The sequence below is a fragment of the Paralichthys olivaceus genome, chromosome 4 (genome assembly GCF_024713975.1).
Source record: "Paralichthys olivaceus isolate ysfri-2021 chromosome 4, ASM2471397v2, whole genome shotgun sequence".
NCBI classification, from domain to species: domain Eukaryota; kingdom Metazoa; phylum Chordata; class Actinopteri; order Pleuronectiformes; family Paralichthyidae; genus Paralichthys; species Paralichthys olivaceus.
In genome coordinates, this window is record NC_091096.1 from 5,285,255 (window position 1) to 5,307,628 (window position 22,374).

A 22,374-nucleotide genomic window follows, 5' to 3' on the forward strand; every position below is an offset into this window, starting at 1 on the left:
CTCCAGGAAATAGAGAAAGTCAAAGTAATCTCCCCTGAAGTCGTGACAGTGTGTGAGTGTGTGTGTGTGTGTGTGTGTGTGTGTGTGTGTGTGTGTGTGTGTCGGGGGTTGTTATCAGTAACAAGCGAGAGGGGCATGTTTCTTTAAGACACCCATAAATGGTGGACTGGTCACCACCTCCTCCACTGAGAAGGGCCTGGCTGCAGTTCCAGTTTTCCTTGGTGGGTCAAGCCTGCCATTGAAGTCTGAATGGGCTGCCATGGCAGATTACACTGCACAGCTGTCCCCCTACCGTGGAAATTAAGTTATGCCCCGTGTCAGCAAGTTTTGTATTTTCCTCTCTCTGTCTCTTTCTCTGTCTCTCGTCCCTGCCCCTCCCCCTCTTTCCTCTGCCCTGCTCCCCTTATTCCTTCAATTGTGGAGGCCTCTACAAAAGTGCACAGCTAGAGGAGGCCTTTGGAGGTGGAGGTGGGTTATGGGTAAACATGCTGGGAAAAAGAGACGGGTTGCACAACAGCCCTGGTGCATCTCTAAAGAAAAAAAAAAAGTCTCAGCGCTCACTACAAAACAAAACAACACAACTGCTCTGCGTTCCTCCACAGACTTCCACTAATATATACCAGCATTTGCATACACACCAATGAACAAGTAAACACAGGCACACAAGCGGAGGCGGCCCTGACTCGTTGTCTCTGGGCCTCTTGGACCGCGTCCTGCTGCACTTGTGGCCCCTGCCTCCTGCTTTGTTTATTTGTGGGCGAAGTTGTTTGTGTTGTGGTCAAAGTGAAAAGCAAACACTCCGGCTCCTCCAGTGATGTGTGAACACGTCAGGAATGTCCCCCTGGGTCCACAAAGCAGCTGGGCCCACTGGCTGCTACAAGCGGATGAAGGGTGAAGAAGACAAATCCCCGCACCACGGGACAGAGTATTAAGCAGTTAACACCTTGATTAAAGGGCGATTACGTAGATTTTAGTGCACGAAGTGACTATTGCATCTGCGAGGGCTGATCAATGCCAACTATTGACGAGTAGAGGCGCCTGGGTCGAGCAGCAAAAGGGAGGACACGAGACATAAGTTTTTGTTTACAGCACATCAACACCAGCTTTGGCCGTCATCACCAGAAGCTCTGGAATCTTGTTGTCTCTCCAAGTTGAACTCACATTGTGTGTATGGCTCCTCATTTTCATCCTGAGATGTTTCCAGACATTCTACTCAGCGGCTGGCAAAAGTTCCAGAAAATGTCCTGAGCAACTTCCTCAGACATTTGAGTTCTCACAGCTCCTCCAGATCATTTAAAGAAAATGCTCGGACTTCAGAGCATGTCTGCAAACATCAGTCCACAAAACCTTCTGTCAGTAGTGTTGTGTTTTGTCAATGTGCTCTTTGGCAAACTTCAGGCAAGTAAGTGATGTTTTTTTTGGGGGGGGAGCATCTCCCTCTGTTGTGTCCTGCCACAACATGATCAATGTGACTCATGAGATTGAAACCAGTTTAAATGATTCCTGTGTTTGTTTCACATTCTAGGACTGACATTCACAAGTCATGGCCTATAAAATACACGTAGTTTCTTCTCCTCATTAGTTAAACTACATTGCTGCTTATCTTGCAGCCTCATTACGAGGATTTTACCTGCTGCCCACCAGTGTAGCTTCTTTAAATGATGACCTGTATTCATAAATATCATCATTGAATGCTCGCTGCATCTAATTTCCTCAACAATCCGCAACAATCATGAAAGTTTCTATTCAAACAGTTGAAGATCCCCCCCTCCCATCATGTTGATGGATAGTGCCAATGGTCCAACGCAATTTGATTTGGTCAAACCCAACTCGCTGTGATTGGGATCCCATGGTGACAGCTTGGGACGGGACATTTAGGGTAAAAACATGTTACACACACATGCACCATTCCTGTTCACCTTGCTGCTGTGTGTTCTGTTTCCATCTTTTTCATTTACTAACAAGGTGAATAGAGGAGCTGTGTGTTGTGGATAAAACTCAACCTTTTGCACAAAAGCTTTTAAACCTTTAAAACACCACCAGCGCTTTTCTTTCCTTCTGCAGATACATTTCTATAGGTTTTTATTTTTTTTTTTCCCTCCTCTTTACTTGCATCATCCTTTTGATTTTTCCAACGCTACACCGGCTGTATCAAGCACTGCAACACAACTAACAAAACCGCTGAGCAACACTTTGTGACCCTCTTTGTGAAATACTCAACAGCAACATTTTAAACAGCGAATATATCAAATGGCTGCCACAAACAGTCAGGTAGCAAAGCGTTCTCTTGGTGACAGTGGGATTAGTGCTGCAGGTTTTCTCTCAGGACCCGAGGAGTCGGGCTGCGGCTCGAGTAACTGGATTACAGGCCTTTTCTCATTTCAAAGGGTTGTGAACTCAGCAGAGGTCTTGCATGATGAAATCAAAGTGGCAGCTGAAATGGACGAGGGAAAAACAACGAGAGTTTCTTGAAAGTCTCCTGGAATCGGCCGAGCAGCTAATGAGAGAGATGCAAAATCAATGATCTTTGCTTTGCCGTGTCACTGGTGTCTCCTGCGAATGGCACGGATTCGGGGAGGCAACCCCGAGCGAGGGCGACGAGGGGGGGGGGAGCGTCGCCCGGAGCACTGCACAAACTTACAACACCAGAAGAAACAAGTTCCTGGTGAGAATCACAACTCGCAGCAAACCGCCTCTTTTATGACAACCTTTTAACAAATGTGCGGCTAAGCTACGGCAGGAACACAGAGGGGAGTCGAGGTGGAGGCCATTCCATCGAATACCCTGTGGTAACTTTAGGGGATTATTTCCAAATCCTTTCAAATGAACTTTCCATCTCAGTGCCTCCTCCTCCGTCTCAGCCATTCCAACTGTCCAACCGTTTCTACATCACTCTCTGCTCAAGCTCGCATGGAGCCGAGGCCAAAACAAATGCCTGTGAGAAATATGGTCAGCACACATCAGGAGTGGGGAGCGGAACATAAGGAATACAGTTTGGGTTTTTTTCACAAGAGGCTTATTTGTGAGGCTAACACACATTATGTACATTCACAACCATAGAAATGTGTCTTTGGACTTTACATGTGTACATTTATGTTGAAGCCCTCAGGCTTCAGGGAAACACCGGAGCATTTCAGACTTCTTTTTGTTTTGATTGAGGATTTTTTTTTTTTAAGTAAAACAACTTCCAGCTGAATAGGTTCCATATAGGTTTTCCATTTACCTCTCCGTGAAGAAAAAACACCAGCTCAACTGATGCCAGGACTTAAGTGAAAACACTGCAAGGAAAAGTAGGTCTAAGGTCAAATATTCCATATTTTCATAAATACCTAAACTTAACTTATTCAGCTTATATTGCTGGGCACATATAGAGTAGAGCTTTAAAAGAAATGAGAGACAATGTGATTTTATGTGTTTAAAAAAAATAGAAAGTATTGTAAAGGATTATAACAGATGGCATTACAGGCAGCCGACACAGAGCGCTGAAGCTCCAGCATCCGCGGTCGGGAGAGCTGCACCTTTGTAAACAGTGTGCTGTGATACGCGAGGGGTGAAGGGGTGAAGTGATCTGCATGGGGTGAAGTGTGGGCCGTTTTGTTCGCGAGGCCAAAGAAACAGAGCTCACAGGCAAAGTGAACTCACTGAAGCACAGTTGATGGCAGAGATACCTTACACACGCTCAAAGAGCTGGAACACAAACAGCCACAGTTTGTAAATTAACCCCAGAACCACCCCCAACACACACACACACACACACACACACACACACACACACACAGTGGAGCATTTTAGCAGCAGCACGTTGTCCAGATCAGCTGTGAAAACTTTCTGCGAATGTTGCATTTGTCTAAATTTAACTAAAAACCACACTTTATGCTTTAGCCGCTGTCTAAAAAACTGACAATCACAACACCACCAAACATACCCGAGCTCTCACTGTGCACCACTTCCATTTAATGACAAGCAGGCCAGTTTTGTGGGAGTTTTTCCGCACCTCATTCATCCATTCACACGCCCTGCATTATTATGGCCTAATAATCGCACGCTGTGCTTTTTCCAAGTGCTGGAACTGCCCGGACAAATGCAAGGGGCAAAAAAGAAAGAGGAGAAAGAGAGAGGGGGGGGGGAGGCGGAGGACTGTGAGTGAGGCTACAGAACTGGAGCCTCATGCACATACCGACACTGTAAAGAAACTGACAGGGTCATTTATTTAAGAGCCACGCTCATGAGGAGGATACCAGGGGCTCATCAGTACATTATAGCTTTTTTTTTTCTAAATGCAATTTTGTTGCAAGCTGCCAAAAAGACATTTTTTTGAAGTGACTTTGTCAAGCTTATATTCTTTTTTTGTAATTTCTTGGTGCAAAAGTACTAAAATTAACAAATGCACAAAAGACACAGGGGATGTTAAGTTAAGTTAGTAAGATTTGTTTTCAGGGCAGGTGTGATATTCATCTCACTTTCTACATTATTATTCTGGGTCTTACATGATATGGCTCGAGAAAAATGTCCCCATGGCTCCAATAAAGTATATTTGATTTGATTAGATGTTAAGTGAGGACTCGAGGATAAAACATCCCTCTCCAGGCCTGTCATTTGTTTTCCTCCTCTTCTTTTCTCGCACCAGAGGGTTGAGACCCAAGCAGCAGCAAGATCGTTCCCACATGCTTCCCCACCGCTCGGCTCTCCAGAGGTGTCAAGCCGGCCTGAAAGAATGAAGTGCCTCCCTATTGTGCTACCCAACTATTATGTGCTTAACATTTCCATGACAAAGATGCCACTCGACTTCTCCTCCATCCATTAAGCTGGAGGGCTCTTGTCCCCCCTCTAATAAAACATTTTGCAGCAAATCATTGGTTTAAAGCCTCCGAAGTTGACCAGAGGGAGGGGGGGGGTGGCGTGATCTGCAAGATACCTTGAAAATAATACCACCTATAATTCCACAAACACTGTTAATGCACACGTACTTCCAGTGGCAGATTAGTATTCAAATGAGAGACTAAAGTAAACACATCTTGTGCTGCTTGTAATTGCACACCATTAAAGGAATAATCCGTGCTTTAAATTAAAAACAAAGTTGTCCCCTTGGGATTTAAATATGTCATTACTCCTACAATGAATGACAGCTCTGTAAATAAATACACGGACTAACAACTCTATTTAAGCTGCTGTAAAAAGATTTATTTAGATTAGTAATGACTTTTAACACTGGGGAAAGTTAGATATATCTTTTTAAATATTCTTAACCAAAGATAACACGTTAACATTTGTAGTAATACTAATATTTTATATAGTTTTAGTACAATAAAATTAAAAAAAAATACAGATTGAGCTTTCAGCTTGACTTTAAATTGTGTTGGTGCAGGGGAGAATCTGACAGTGACGTTTCTGACAATAGGCAGGTAAATCAAGATAATGAAGATCATTGGGTTATCAGTACAAACAGAGGGCAGTGACCTACATCTTAAATGAGCCTGTGGATACAGTGCTGAGCTGTGAGTGTAAAAGTTCACATGTATTTGGTCCAATGATGGAGCTGAAATGTTTCTTTTGGGAACAAATGACTAAAAGTGCCAGAATCATGTCACTTAGAAACTATTGGTGAGTTTAATATTTCATTTTTATCCTCATGAGGAACAGCTTTAATGTGAAGTCAAACAATGACTGAGTAAAGCCCCTTTATACTGCAAAATCAAATAAAGGAGCATGGCCAACATTCAGTACATTAAATATGACTATTGTTGTTTAAAATAAGCTGTGATTACACTTGGTTTATTCCATGTACAGCTGATCATGAACACCATGCAATGTTTAATGGTCAGTTTTAAGAAGTAAAAAAGACACTTGCCAGATCAAGTTCTTTATTTCTTATGCCCTTGAATTTGAAGGCAACTAATGCAACTTAAAAAGTCCCTTGTGATTTTGACTTTGACCCCATGTCTATTTTAGTTCATGCAAAAACCCAAATTAACTGAGGGACAGATATTGATATAAACAGTTTTCCAGGTCATTTAAACCATTTTACTTTCTGAATAAAGGCACAACTCTGTCAGGGGGATGATGTGTTTGTCTGCAACAACCTTGGTTAAAAGAAATTCAACAAATAACTCGTAGTCAGGAGCGTTATCTTCAAGTTTCTTTATGCCTTCTATAAAAGTATATCAACGAGGCGATCATACAGTGGATTTAGACATTTTCTTTCTCTAGGCTATACACAGTGAATAAATCATCTTGTAGCCTAAAACATAGAGGATTCTCTGGAAAAAAAATCTATATAGGCTATAAACATATATACAATGTACATTATCTTTGAAGAGAATACAGTCAAAAATAACTTCCCTTTAAAGCTGGAATTCTCAGTCTTTTTATTCACATGATGGACATTTGGATGCAACTAGGAGACCTGTAATAAATTACTGTTTCACTTTAACTCCTAATCTATTTACATAAGTTCATAGACTCCAGCATTAAATACTCGTGGATCAGATAAACCTGGGGCCAAATAATGGCCAAAGCCTATCATACAAAAATAGCTCATATCTTTAAAACAAAAAAAAAAACAAAAAGATTGGCAGTGCACAGCATATACTGATTACATGTTGCATTGATACCAAAGACAAACCAACCGTGTCTCTACCATGACAACTGGACCATCAGTCTGACTGTGAGAACGTCGACAATCCAATTTAGCTTATCACATAAGCAAAGCATCTGGAGAGGAGCGGTGTGGTGTTGATAAGGGAGCCAGAGAGCAGCCTGGAGCTCCCACGCTTTTCCAAAAAAAAATACATTTTCTGCTTTCAGTTGCATAGAAAAATATCCAGATTCCAGATCCTTCAGCGTCTGGAATTGAACCGAGGCCTGCGCCACGACGCCCTCAGCCCCGAGTCTGTGCGGCTCCAGCCTCTCACAACAGCAGAAGGTCAGCGAGTGACAAAAAGTTGAGATCGCCCCCTTTTATCCAAACAACAGTCAGGGGGGCAGATTGTGTACCCGGGGATTAAACGAGGGGCAGCAGGGCCAAAATGGATGCCAGCAGGGTCACAACAGAGCCGTGCGTCGCTGGAGGAGCGGCTGCTCTGCTCTCCAGCTCCTCCACATAGTCCTGATCCGAGAAGTCGTCGTCGTACTCCTGGTCCCCGCCGTCGTAACCGCTGGCTTCGACTCTCTCCGCCGAATCGAAGCACAGCGCCTTCATGCTGCTCTTCACGAACTCGCAGATGGCCCGCTCCGTGCCGTCGCACATGCAAGTGTCCAGCTGCTGACCCTTGGGTATTTTACGCATGTTCGCGATCACGTTCCGGCATGCGTTCGTGCACACGGCGCCGCCGAAAAGTTTCCCGCAGTGGTTCAGGTAGTCGTGCATGGCGGAGCTGCACTGCTGGTCCCGCTCGCACTGGCGCCGGGCCTCCGTGCAGCCGGTGCTGGTCGTCCGGGGCAGGCACGGCTCGATGGCCCGCTTGGTGCTCGTACACGTCACGTCGTGCGCGCAGCTGCAGTCCTCCAGCGCCGGACCGTTCCTGGTGAGGTTGAGCTGGACCAGCGAAGAGATGCAGTGGCTGGGACACTTCTTCCTCTCGCCCCTCAGCACGGGGCCACATGCGCGCGTGTAGTGCTCGTACGCGTAATTGCACTCGGGCTCGGCTTGGCAGTTCATGATGGCTTGCCAGCAGATCAGCCGCCGGCCGTGGGACGGCGAGGCCACGGAGAAGTAGCCCAGAAACAACAGCACGCAGCTCAGGGTGGACGCGGACCTGCAGACGCGCTGTGCCAATAATGCGCCAGGGGTTGCCATTGTTCCGGCTGCACGCAAAACGCCAAAACTCACAGCGGTGTCATAAGTAAAACTTCTACACTGCTTCCATGGATGCTGCCTTCACGGGAGAGTGTTTATTGCGAGGCAGATGGTGCGTGAGAGGCCCGTGTGTGGGCGTTCAACAGGCTGCCAGTGCACGGAGTAATCCCGGCTCCCGTCAGCGCTGATCCATTTGAGCCGGATTCTTCAGAGACCCTCCCGTTATCCATACATGATTGGGAAGCGGAAGCTAAAACAGAAAGATCATGAGGCGAAAGTGATCTCCATAAGTTAGGAGGAGTTCTTCCTGCAGCGGCTTATTCCATCGCAGCGCAACAAAACTGGCTCCAGCTCAGCTCCCCGTCCTCTCTCTCTCTCTGTCTCTCTCTCTCTCCTTGTGGAAGAAAAGTGAAGCCGGACAAGTCCCGAGAGTCCTCCGCAGGACTGCGCCGGATCATGTAGCGGGTCCTTCTGCGCACGGGAGGGCAAACAAAACGTGCATGAGGGGGAAAAACAACAGCCCTTATAGGTCGCAGAGTGGTCCTCTCCTCTCTCCCCTCTGTGCGTCTGGCTCTCGGCTCCTCAGCCCGCCCCCCCCACCCTCTCTGCGCACTGGAGAGCTGCGTCCCATTGGCTGCGCCGCTTGTTGTGGGTCTCTACGCAGCGATGGGCGGGAGTTTGGGTGGTGTTGAGAAATACAAGGTGAATGTGGTGGAGAGAAAAACCCAGTGAAGAGCGAGAGGGACGAGAGGAGATGGAGATTTCAAGTTCTTTATACGTCGTGAAAAGTTTCTAATAAAAGAGTTGCGTTTAAATAAAAATATTGTTGGTATTTGTCCTTTTTATGATAAAGAAAACACCTCGTGTATTTTTTTTAAATAAACCTTTGAATATATTGAATGAAACCTGGAATATATGGAATGAAACCTGGAATATATGGAATGAACCTTGAATATATGGAATGAAACTTTGAATATATGGAATGAAACTTTGAATATATGGAATGAAACTTTGAATATATGGAATGAAACTTTGAATATATGGAATGAAACCTGGAATATATTGAATGAAACTTTGAATATATTGAATGAAGTCTGAATATATTGAATGAAATCTTGAATATACAAAAGCATCTGCACTTGGGGGACGGAGGCGCCGCCGAAGCGCGCCTGCGACAGCCCCAGCTATATTTATTAAATATTGTTTCTTATATTGTACTGTATATCATACTTTTACTGTAATCTTGGAGCAATAATTTAGAAAGTGAGTGAGAGAGACAAATGACTTATTGAGTCGACGTTCTGATTATTTATGGATGTAGCCTTGAGAAGGTTTAGAGTGATATATGATGAAAATAAACTGCTTGTGACATATTATACTCCAGCTAATGTTTGTAGTGTATAAATATTCAAATGTGAGAAGTTGTCTGTTGAATGAAGTGATTTTTCACAATTTATGACATGACTTTCTGTCTTTACACTAGATGATGACAACGTGACTGTGCCGCTGCACAGTAACAACATGAACTCCACAACTCTGTGCTTATGGTCTGTGCAGCTTCCTCTCTGATGAAGTAATTCAATCATCCACATCCTATTAATTCTTCCTCAGCAGAGCAGTTGAGTGCAAATCAATTGTGGTAAAACAGCACACTCAGTGAAAATCATTTAATCTCTCATTAAGGCAAACTTCAGATATTCAGCTGGTGAATCTGAGCTTTTATTGGCAGTGACTCACTTCAACATGTGGTCTGACACTGATCCTACACACCGTGTAGTCACACTAATTTCAGTAAAACATGAATGAATCAACCTTGCCTGTGTCAGATAAGCTTTCAGACCTGCACTGAACTCCAGATAATTTCCTGAGATATTCTGGAGAAGGTTTTTCCTGATGTTGTGAAGACGGCTGACCCAGATAATCTCCTGCTGCCTTCTTCATATGTGAAATACAAGCTCAGACAGAAAGTGAAGCAGGGAGTGTTTCTCTTATGTAAATCACAAGATCTTAACGTAGCCTGGTCAGCTGTGGATATTTGTGGTAAAACTGGAAACCACTGCTTCCTCTGTGAAAAAATCTCTGTGGCTCCTTAATCCTGAGGGATGAATATTCAAATCTGTAGCTGAGCAGAGTTTAAATATTCCCATTTATCTCAATTCACATTGCAAATAGCACATATACAAGTTAGAAATAAAATTAATTATTTCAATTTACACAATAAAATAATCTGATAGCCAGGAAATTTGTCCACGACAGGTTTGAATCAATAAAACAAATTGATCTTAAAGTTTGCAGAAACTTTCTAATCCCAATCAACAATAATCTGCTCCCTGGAAAATGTGTTTCAAATATAGAAATGTGTTAAAAAAGAATCACAGTGTCAGTTGTCAAAAGTCAAACTTTTGAAATCTGCAGCTTTTCTCAAAGCCACAATTTGTAGTTTTCTAGATTTCTGATGCTTTTTGTCCGACCATTAAAAACATCAACAAAAATCTGAACACCTTGTTTGTTTTAAAAAAAAGTTTTGACTGTGCAGCTTTTTTTCCCCCCAAGAGCTTAAGATAGTCACCCTTAGATACCTGCCCGGACCTCATCATCAAAATGACACAGAAGTCTGGTAGTGTGCGAGTGTGTGTGTGTGTGTGTGTGTGTGTGGGTGTGAGTAAAATGATAGCCCACATGTTGACACATGAGCGGGAGGAGGCAGTTTAGTTCTTCAGGCTTGATGTGGATGAGGGAGTCAGGGGAAGAGACGAGCGAGGGCACAAAGGCTGTTTGTGTTTCAAACAGCATTCTGATCTCAGGAATGTACCTTTAGGCCACAGCCGTGAGCTTCCAACTGCAAACAATGCACTCAATGTCAGTTACGGCTGGCGAGCACAGACGCTGCTGGCGCTACTCCAAGGTCCCAACTCGTCGAAAATGATGGATACAGGGAACTCAATACCTCAGGAGTCCCTCTCCCTGCCTCTCCCGCCGGCACAAAGAATGGAAACACTGTGCGTCGCCACAAAAGATTTCCAAACACCAAAGTCCTCATTGTTTCAAGTGCTTTTAGAAACAACTGTAATATAAAACAGAGGCAACGCGGTGCCAGTGAGGTTTTTATTCAGCCACCTTCTGACTGCATTAGTGTAAATAAAACAGCAACTCAAAAACGAGTATTCTATATATGGATTATGCTAAGATTTATAGGAGAAACCGCCTGTTTAAAGAAACTATAATTCAAAACAAAAAAGAGGTGGAATTGTCTCATAATCCAACACTTCTGCCTCCGGCAACAGCTGTTCGCTTCAGCCAGATGTGCCGCACCGAGAGCCGAGCGTCGTTACTTTGAGGGCTCAATTAAATCCGAGTTCTTGCCGCAACAGTCCAATTAAGGGACAAACATAATGATATTAAAACCATCCCCTGCCGATGCTGAGAACACTGAGAGCTCGTGAAGTTCAGTAATGTTCTGTGAGGAACATCATACCAGGCTAATAAATTACGTTGACTAAAATAAAAACAGGCTTTTGTTTTATACAGGACCAAAGCATTGCAATGAGTTTCAGAAACTCATTTTAATAGAGAACAAAGATTAAAAAAATGTCTGTTAAACTGTTGCGTGTGTGTGTGTGTGAAAAATAGTTTTTCTCATATTTCCACACCACAAAAAAGGATGTACAAGTTTGAAAGACGCAGAGTCCCACGCTCTGGTTCGATTCGTCAATAATAAAGTGATCAACAGAGGCTGAGATTGTCTTTGGTTCTTTTCACAGTCAAAGTTGTGATCCAACACAAACCTGTAAATAAAATGTTGTGGAGTAGGAATGTTCTTGAGATTGTCACATTCATTACTGGTTGAGAGACTGCTGCAGATGATATTTTTGCAGCTCAACCTCATGCGAATAAGTTTTTGTTTTAAAATGCATGACTTTTACTATATTTTACGTCTGACATCAAAGCTACTGAGTTTTCGAGCACCTAAAACAGAGAACACTCTGCTCATCCTGTTTGGAAATGCAGAAACCTGTGTCCAGATTGGTCCTCATCAGTCGTGACTGGACTACCAGAGGTGCTTGGACTCCGTCTTAAGCGATCGTCCCACCTCATTGCCTGTCCAAGAAAAGAGGAATAAAATAATTCCCTGGTTTTTACTTTTCATTACTACTGTTCCTTGTGTGGTGGAAATTTATTTCGAGATGTGAAATAAAGAGTTTCTCAGACCGGAGTTATCTTTGGGTCTTTAATAGAAAGCTCTGCAGAGGGTTTCACACTCAGCATGAATGCTTCGAGTGGAACAACTCCGAATAGGGAAAGAAGAAGGTTCTATAGAGTCAGTTAAACAGGAAACATAAGAGATAACTGTTTCTGAGTAATGGCATGAAAAAACTGAAGCCACCCGTAGTCTGGTTAACACAGGAAGCTGTCTGCTCTTACTTCTGCAAGAAAGAAGAGGTTTGCTTCTGCAAAGATCAGGGTCAACGAGAGGATCATCATCGAGAAAGGACATGAACTCTGAGGTTACATCTGCCAAGTGCATAGCAACAGTCAGGGCATTGGATAGTTAAGAGTCAAACAGTAGAAGGTTTCTGTCTAGTTTTGAATCGTCCGTCTGCACTTACGCCAGGCAGTTCCTCTTATGCGAGCACAACTGTGTTTCTATATGAGTTATTGTTGAACACAGCACACAAGCATTGATCAGACATAGGAAAGAGTTCAAGTAAAGTTAATATGCAAGTTTTCCATTACACTTGTGTATAGTATTTTCTGCAAAGAAGCAACAAACTGCAAATTAGACAATTTGCCTCTTGTTAACATGTGTTTTCAGGTGTGTTAGTGCAGAGGAGATTATTTCTGATATGGAGCCTAAAAAACGCTCTGAGATCATTTTCGTTTTAAAGTATTATTTCTAAACTTCCACATCTTAGTGTGGATGTGGCCTCAGAGAGTTGTGCTGTGACTGAGCTGAATCCCAGCAGAGCAGGTCAGCGGCAGTGGGCCTGCACGGTGCTGTCTGAAAAAGGAAATATCAGAATACAGGAAATGAGTTGGCAGGAACTATCCATTCAAATTACTTCCTCTTTGGGATTTCAGAGAAGTGATAAAGGCGGTGATAAGTTTTTTGGAACCCAACCAAACTAGATTAAGGATTCATTTCCTTCCTCATGTCTGCCTATTAATTTGCCTCTTTTTCTGTCCGTCCTCTTCCGGGGATTTGTGTTGATTTGTTCGGTTTGGGACTCCAGAGAGAGACACACAAGTGATTACAACTGCACTAGTTGGCAGATAATAGCAGACGGCCGTAAATAAACCACCTATTTTTACCATTGCTTGAGTGCTTAGGCTGTAAAAGTCATGAATCCCTGGAAATTGCTTTGCTCGTGGGGTAGTGATTATGAGCAAATCCCCTCAAGGCTGAAACGACAGTGAAAAATGTCCCTTTCACAACATTACAAAACAAAGATATAAGACAGTTTCAGGGATAAACAGCATTTACTTTTCTCCCTAGAGTTTGAAGGGGCAGGACATTCAAACTCCCCTGTCCTATTGTGCAAAAAAAGGGGAAGATGGACTCCTTCAAAATCCTGCTAAAGAGGTAAAATGTTAAATGAAGTGTTATGGGGGCGGGGGGGTGCTCCTTTAATCAGTAAGATTAAAGTCACCCATCATGTCAAATATGAGCTGATGCTCCTGACCTTTTTTAAACTCAATTCACTGCACCATCATTTCTATAGGATTCAGTTTAATCCGATCAACACATTTGAAGATAGAAACTCTCAAAAACAATCACGACAGCCTCCATTGAAAGACCCATTTAACACAGCTTGTTAGAGATGGGAATGTTGTGTCTTGCACGGAATGGTCAGACTATGGAGTTGTGTGGACGAAAGCCGTTAGTGTATCAAAAGAGATGCCTTTTGAAATCCAGTTAGCTAAAACTAAAAGACACACGTAGCATTGATTAGTGTCTCAAATCCATCGAGTAGAGAATAAGTTATTTACTAATTTATTAATTAAATAAAGGGAAATGTAAGAAGGGAAGGTCGAGCGATGGTGGTCGAAAGAATGAACCAGTGTCTCAGACCTTTCATTCCTCATCTCTCTCTTCTCTCTGCTGTTGGTGTCACATTCACGTGTAGAAAATGGGTTGATTGTCTTATTTCATGTCTTTTGTTGTGATACTTTCAAACGAACAGAACGTGGAGTTGAAATCAAAGTTTTATTTTGCACATTTTTTAACAGACTTTAATTTTGGCTCTAAATCTGAACCTTGAGGCCACTCAGCTGCAACGAACATATTGTTTTTCATGGATGAAAACCTCCTCTGTCTGTTCTGTCTGTTCTGCTGGTGAGAAGGATAGTGATATTCTTGCCTCGGGCTTCAAACGCACTTTGGGGGCAGCTCTCATCTCGACCCTCATGTCAAGAACTAGTAAACCAACAGTTAAGTCCATTAGAGGTAGAGCGTGTGCTTTTATAACTGTAATTACATCCAGGTATCTTCTTCAGTATTTACTCTGACAGACCTCTGTGAATCTCTACACGGCCTCCACGCACCACCAATCACATAAGCAGCTGTTGCAACATATGCTGCTCAGCCATCAGCCGGTATGAGCGGCTGTTTATACAAGCCTGAAGGCCTTTCATATCACTGCAGACAAACACCAGCACATATGGACCAACCAATAAAGACCTAACCCCGGACTCAGACATACGACCTTAATCTCACAGAGCGCAGCAACAAAGAATTTAACGATATAAAAAACACAACAAAGCATTCATGTACATAATCAGTTTGACCGCAAGTGCAAAACATTCCTCATCTGCTGTTGATGAAATGCTCGGCTTCGTTAAAGAGACGTGACAGTCGACACCTGCAGCAACTGCATGTTTAATGCAAATTATATTTTAAATAACTTTATTTAAGTTCAGCACCTTGGGTTAAAGTTTATAACTACGACATGAACTTTGCCTCTACAAAACATCCAAGTAGGACAGTTTCCAGAAGTATCTTAGAATAACTTAACAAACAAGGCTAAAAATACTATTTCACAATTAGTCAGTGTATTGAGAGTCGATTCTGCAGATCACGACTTATGTCAGCGCCCCCTGCAGGAAGTAGCGTGTTCTATATGTAGCAGGGCTGAGAGTCAGGGTGTGGAGGGTTTGTTTGGTGACTCATTTGAGTCCAAACATTAATGTTAGCGCCACCATTTGGTCAAAAGTTTTATTACATAGTGTCAAGTGTCAGTAAAACCAATGGCATCATCGCACTATCCTCAAATAAACTGCAGGCAGTATGTTTGCTGACAAGCTAATGTTAGTATTCTCACGTGCTAAACTGAGACACTGAGTTTGAGGTGTCAATGTGAACATGCTAGCAACACAATCCGTAAGACTGACTCCACCCATGATATTTCTATCACCTAAAACCTGCACTAACGATGAGATGTCATCATCTGTTCAGTTGACACGGTGAACTCCTTCGCAAACAGTTGCTTATTTCTACTTTGTTCATTTGGCCTCTGAAGGAACAACTCCTGAAGGAAACATCATGGATCTTTAGCAGCTAAATGTCCCACTATGTTCACCAGCTAGTCACCGGACCAAAACCGTGAAGTTGCAGGCCAGACAGCTCGAAGCTGCAGACGGAGGTGATGATACTCTGTACTACTTTCACTTAGTGGCATTGTTTTCCTGTCATCTGATCCTACACAGTAAAAAGTATTGGTTATAGCTACTTTAACCACAGTTTCTGTTGCCTAATCCTTCCCACAACTGAACTATGTCACACTCATTTCAGCCAAAGCGTAGTTGCATGGCCCAGTGAAAATGTAAACCAAGTGGGATCAGACAAAGCTGATATATAGGAGATTTATGATCTTTTTGAGTTTTGTTAATGTGTGTTTTCAAAGTGAAATATACTCCGTTGATCGTCTCTGTGCATCAGCAGCATTTACACTCCCCGGTCTTAGAGTGCACAGTTGATAGGAAACATAAACAACAGAACACACAGCAGAATTCCAGCTCACCATCTCGCACCGCTTTCAAACTTGTGTCCCAGAACCCCCTGCAGTCTTTGTTTTTTGGCCGCCCTCCAAACCTCGAGTACCAATTTAAGAGATTAGACGCAGAAAAAGCACAGAAAACCAAGACAAATGGCCCCCACCAGATCCCCCCCCCCCCTCCCATCCCCGGCCAAACTCTGGCATGGCAGCAGCCTGCTACAGAGACGTCAAATAGTGTGAGAGGGAATGTGAAACCCAAGCATGTTCCCCCATTTGGCACGTTCCTGAGGCTCCAACGCAGTTATGAGGCCACTTCATAGGAGTGTAAACTGTGTATTTAAAAAGCCGTCATTGTGGGACTAACGTTGGCCCTGGTGTAGGTTGTTAGAATAACTGAATGACACAATGGTTTCTTTTCTAAATAAACAGATGTGGGTAGGCTGTTAAAACCTTCATTTTTTTTCCCTCTTCATCTGCTCCTCCCCCCCTCCTCCGCTCCATCTGTAAGTGGCCTCACACACATATACACACTCACACTCTCTCTCTCTCTCTCTCTCTCCTACACTCTCGCTGCTTCACTCTCTCACTCGTCCTCCCTCCGTCCACATGTCTAAGAAAGGCAAAGGGCCAGTTTCCTCCTGCAGCTGTTCGGTACAGACGTGCCTCTATTCCAGCCTCTGCGGTGAAGTGATATCGGTCGTCTGCTCGGGCTGATTAATTGCGTGTCATTCTCAACTCCTCCAAGACCACTGCCCCCTTCTGCAGCAACCCCCCCACCCTCCTCTTCCTCCACCTCCTCCCACGCTGCACATGGAGGAAATGAACTCACCACAATCCTGCTGGCATTGGACTTCTATCAAATCCAATTCTCAATGAAAGATTATTGTGGCGTTTCAAAAGGACCGAGGCCGGCGCAAATACTAATAATGATTCATAAGCTCTGCGGAGAGCTAATGAAAAGCAGCTCAACTAACTATTAGAGTAATACTGTGTGATTTGTTTTTCACTTCTCTCTCGTCTCTGACACTTAAAATATTTTCTACATGTGTTCAGTCAAAGATACGTAACAGTAAAAAGAAACGTGCTTCAGATTATCGGAGCAAAAATTGTTTCGAAAGTCAAAACGACAAATGTCACCGACACTGGATTTCATTGTTCCTCCTTCTTAGGGAGTTTAGGGACAGAGGGAGCGCCATGCTTTGGGGGCTTGTATTGATATAAGCTTGTGTTTGAACAATAAGCATAATCCAGTTCTGTAGGAGGCGAGTAGTATAAGACCAATGGAAAACTGTTGTCTCTGCTGTGAGGTGCATTTCTTTCAGTGGTCGTTTTGTTTTGTAAAACTCTTGAAAATCTGATATATTCATCAAACAAAGTGAGTTTTAAAAAAAAGTCAGAACACTGCTACCTCTTGCCAATGTCCCCAGTAGTGCAGGAGTGCATTCCCAGCTGGTTCTGTTATGCTGATAAGTCAGCGTGGCTGCCTGGTGACCAAATAAAAAGCACATGTCTGACATAGCACCAGAGATGCATCAATCCTCCCTGAACTCTTGACTCCGGGGGGATTACCGTGGATAAGAATCATGTGACCAAACGACATATTGCATACTTCGCAGAAACACAGGCACCATTTTGGAGTATCGGCTTTCAAGAATACTGTTATAAAATCCCTAAGTTTTAAAAGTTTGTTGATTTTTCTTGAACTTTTGAACCTGATGTCTCTTCCTTAAGGGAGGGTTTTCTCGTACAGAATACATTATGTTGTTTGAAGCTATGCAAGTCCCAGTGCAATGGTTACAAGGTGTAATATGTAGGTTTTTAAAATACAAAATCAAGCAGGATTTGCTTAAATCAGCCTCTTAAACAGATAATAACAGTATCAGAGAGGAGTCGAACGTGAACGCAAAGCCAAACATGTGAAGACAAGACCTGCTAAGAAACCATTCAGAACTTTTTTTGCTTTTACTGCACATTCCCTCCGTCACCTTCAGCTTCTTCTGACTTTATCGATGCCAGTTCCCTTGGCCTCAGGCTGGATGCTGTTTCTCTGTAAGAAAGCACATCAAGGTAACAGACGAGCGTTTGGGAAACAGCTGAGGGGTGGAGGAGAGGAAGATGAAGAATACACTGAACCAAAGGGCAACACACTGATCTGACTCAAAATATTCAAAATGAAATACAGATCATATGAAACCCTGGACGTCATAATTCTGACCTAAAGTTAAAGTTTCACCGCCGACAGAGTCTGACCAGGAAACAAGGTTGATGTTGGTTTTTAATGTAAAGAGTTACGTCTCTTCCTCATGAAAACTTTCTTCGACTCATTTCTCAAGGTGATTAACAAGCTGCGTGTCATACAGCCCCTCCGGAGAATCTCCAGAGTTCAGTGCATGTCTGAAAGCAGCTAAGTTAAAACAATTAGGTGTCAAAATCTGTCCTATTAAAATGAAGAGTACAAAGTAATCTGGTTACTTCAAACAGAATGAAGGATGAACAGCACATTAGAAATCCAAATGGAACAGACCAACACCTATGAGTCTCTTTTTTTATAAGACACTGTGTCAAATTCTTTCCACAAAATGTAATGTCCTAAACAGATGTTTTAATATTGATGGACTCGGTTCACTCACTTGTGTGTCACGGTCTGGGATTTCATATGTCGGAAATTTAAAACGGAATTATTATGCAATCAGAAAAGATAAGGGGCGAGAGGGAAAGCTTCCCAGCATCTTCTTTCTGACTCAACACTCGCAGATGTTAAAACAAAAGCCCTCCTCGGTGCTGATGTTTTGCCACAACATACCCCGCCAGTGTCTCCTTTCTGCCGATAACCGCCGGGCAATAACTCAAGTGGGGCCCCAGATGGCGTTGGACAGATTCATCACAGCTTACACCTCAGGTCAGACGCAGGTAATCCATCAGGACACCGAGCTAATTCAGAGGTGTCAGGTAGGAGCAGAATAAAACAGATTATTTCCCCGGCTCAGTTTGGGCTGAGGTTGTGACTCCATTGACGCCGCAGTTTATGACGTCTTCCGAGTTTGTAGCTCTGTGCAAAGGTCACGCTCTGATAAATCTATGAAACACGCCCTTGAAAGGGAAATAAAGGTTTGTGTGCAAGTGTGTGTAGACAGTGAAGTAGTTCACACACACACGAGGATGACAAGCTGTTTCTTATAATTCTACGATAACATCAATTATCTCCTTGGAGACGAGGCTCCCACTCGATGACTGTAGCGTCCTCATTATTCAGCCCTCTGGGTTGCTCCTAACATGGCGGCACGCAGCGAGGATGATGCCACTCTGTGTCTTCTGCGTCCCGGTTGCTCACAGCAACAGCTAACAAACAAATCGCCCAGCATTCAGTAATTATCAGAAGGAATTTGGCAGAGAGAGTCTGCCCTGGATTCAATTTATACACTGATGGTGAAGAAAATGTGTTTAAAGCAGCATCTTCGTGTCGAGTCTTGGAGTTTCCCCGTGTAACGCTGCATTAAAAAGAGATTTTAAACATAAACATAAGTTGTGGTTCATAATGGAGTTTCTTCAGACCAAGAAAACTAATGACTTCATATTCCACTGGATCGCTTTGACAAGTCCCATTAGAATCATTATACGATGGTTTATGTTTGTTTGGTTTCTGGCGTATAAACAAGTTATAAGTCAAACTGAATTTGTGGCTAATTTCACGCTGATCCTCAGGAAGAGGAAGCTCAGGATAATGATGCTGGAGGCTCAGTTATTACAAATATTTAATGGCTGAGAAATTCAAATATCATGGTGATTAAGAACCACTTACCCTTTATCAAGTGCCTGAAACCACATGAGTGACTTTGGGATTTATTACACAAACACTTCATCTATTCATTAGTTAGCAGCATAAGTCAAAAGTTACTTCACAGAAGGCGGTTAAAACTAAATGGGAAACTTCAACCAGGGACATAAATGTTTTAGTTCAGCTTTACTTCTTCTGAACCAAAATGGAACTTTGCATTTTGCACTTTACAAATTCTTCTAATATTTGGATTTAAAATGTCCTTTCAATCTTTACCCATTTTGTGCTCGTGGATTAGCGAATAAAAATTGTCCCTTTTTATATATAATAGTTTTCTTGAAATTGAGTCAGAAAATCTACAGTTTTGGTTCATTTCATATTTTAATAGCTCCACAGTGAAGTTGGAAACAATTATTTATGTAGAGGGTGACCAATTTATCAGTTGGCTACTAAGACCAAGCCTTTCACTCACTCTTTTCTTCAGTATATATCAGCAGATACCTCGATAATTTGGGCTCTAATTTTTTTTCTACTCTAAATGAGCTGTAAAATTGAAAGATGTTTTACAGTTGGACCATAGCTGATAAATTCAAATTTCCTGCACATAATTAAATTTTATTATATTTTTTCTTGCCACAAAAGGTAATCAGCATGACTGTCTAATATTTTGTTTTTTATGATGCATATTTTCTATTAATAAAGCAAATTTACACCACTGTTCAACCCTCATCCTTGGTAGAGGTATGCATGTGCTACTTCTAGTGTTGCTAATGCTTTGATTATTCAGCCTCAATAAAATCCAGGCTTTTTAGATTGAGTTCAAACCTTTTATGCAAATAACGTTAACTGTTGCCCATGTTTGTTGAAGTAAGAGATCTTTTAAAAATCAAACACCACATAAAAGCTCAATTAGAAGTAATATATTCCAGTGGAATGTGTTTAGTCTTCCTGAAAAAAGTTGGAAACACTGAAGATCTGTTCTGGCTTGTAAAATGAAACAAGAGAGGAGAGGCCAGAAGAGAGAGAACATCAGTTTTACAGAACCTGAACCAAACAGTTTTGGAAGAATTGTACGGTTTTAACCAACTAACGTTAAAGTTAAGTGTCTCACGCACGAGGCCACACGTATGCAGGCAATGTGATGCACGTTCCGGCCAGTGGTTCCACACTATTCCACTGATCCACCGGTGCTGCTAACATGACAAGATATGTAACAATGAGCCAACAAAGACACAGGCAATGACTGCAAGCTCACGTGTAAACAATACAGGATTTAAAATACCTAAAAACAGCTTTGCAAATATCTGTTCAACACATGAACTGTGAGTAACAATAACTGTAAACACACATTTCATTTGTTTATAAAAAACTTAGCAAAGACCTATGAGTTTAATGGATTAAACAAAAACACTGTACACAGGTTTGTACAATGGCTTAACTAATATTAAGTTCAGTAAAGAAGTGCATATTAATAGCATGAAGCGAAAACCAGCAAGTCATTATAGACACACGAACAATTCAAATAAATGTTGGATTACGTTACTTGGCCGTGGTTTCAGAAAAGCACAAAAAGTTTTATTGGATTAAACCGTCCTAAAGTTAAACAACCACAACAATTAGACGATTAATCCATTCATGGAAAACTGATCTGCAACTATTTTGATAATTGATCAAACGTCTCTATCAGTAAAAAAATACCAAAGATTTCACTGCTTGATTTTGCTGCTGCGCTCACGTGTCCCAACATTAAGGTCTTGACCTTATTCTTTTATGATTTGGCTCTTAAATTGGATTGAACACAATACCTTTTATCACAATCCATTCTTCATTATGCCATGAACTTTTGTGTGAAGCACTTTGTAACCTCGTTTAGATAAGTGCTATACAAATAAAAAGTTATTATTATCATTATTATCCAGGTGTGCACCCATGGTTCCTCCCTGTGTCTTAAGGGCAGGTGTGTCCCTCTGCGGTGGCCAAAGGTTTACGACCTCACATGCTGCCATTTTCTGTTCCCTCACACCATTAGCCCCTGGTCGTCCTCTGAGCCGGGAGGAATGTGAGTATGGATGTGCAGTGGCTTGCTCAAAGACGCCTTTTATGACCTTTGGGGGCCTGCTATGTCAGTCACCTTTCAAAACATATAACTGGAACTGGACTGCCTGCAATGAGAGGGCATACGCTTTTTGGCCGAGACCGAGCGCACAGAGAGGCAGACAGCAAATTGATTCATGGCTTAATTTGGTGATTTTGTAGCGGAGACTCACAGGACAGCAAAGACTGATGCTTGAGAGCAGACGGGCCACATCTCCACTCCATTACATACCATATCCATCACCGTGAGTGGGGACACTGAGGCAAACAGGACATTTGGCATAATCACGGTCATTTCCTGGACCCAGCCGTGCTCCCTGGCTGTCTCTATGTATGGAGTCTGGCAGTCTGAGCCCATATAGACAGTGCAAACACACAGCGAACACACTCATCCATCCAGCACACAGCAGACCTCTGATCCATCTGTGACAGCGGCCCGAACAATCTGCTCCTTCTTCTGGCCTTCTCTGTCCAGACGCACATTCTGCAGCAATCTGTCCGCAGCGAATGAAGATAGAGGAGAACACCAGAGCCTGATTTATCAGTCAACAACGCAGATGGCTGGATAATGTCAACTTGAAGACCTTTCAGTCCCCCTGCGGATTTCTCTTATCTACCTCCTCCAGACATGTTCCCGAGAATACTCAAGAGCACTAATGATAACCTTGGAGTTTCAAAGTCAGAACTCAAGGATTAAAGAAAAGTAGGTCCCCATG

General features: G+C 42.7%; 1 protein-coding gene and 1 long non-coding RNA gene across 2 annotated transcripts in view; both read right to left on the reverse strand.

Annotated features, from left to right (window-relative positions):
* LOC109637135 (uncharacterized) overlaps nucleotides 1–22,374 on the reverse strand; it is an 81,950-nt gene that overhangs the window by 26,447 nt on the left and 33,129 nt on the right. The gene's annotated exons all lie outside the window — the stretch shown is intronic.
* On the reverse strand, nucleotides 6,122–8,527 carry gas1a (growth arrest-specific 1a). Its single transcript, XM_020099315.2, has one exon. The coding sequence runs from the start codon at nucleotides 7,793–7,795 to the stop codon at nucleotides 7,001–7,003; it is 795 nt and encodes a 264-aa protein (XP_019954874.1). The 5' UTR covers nucleotides 7,796–8,527; the 3' UTR covers nucleotides 6,122–7,000.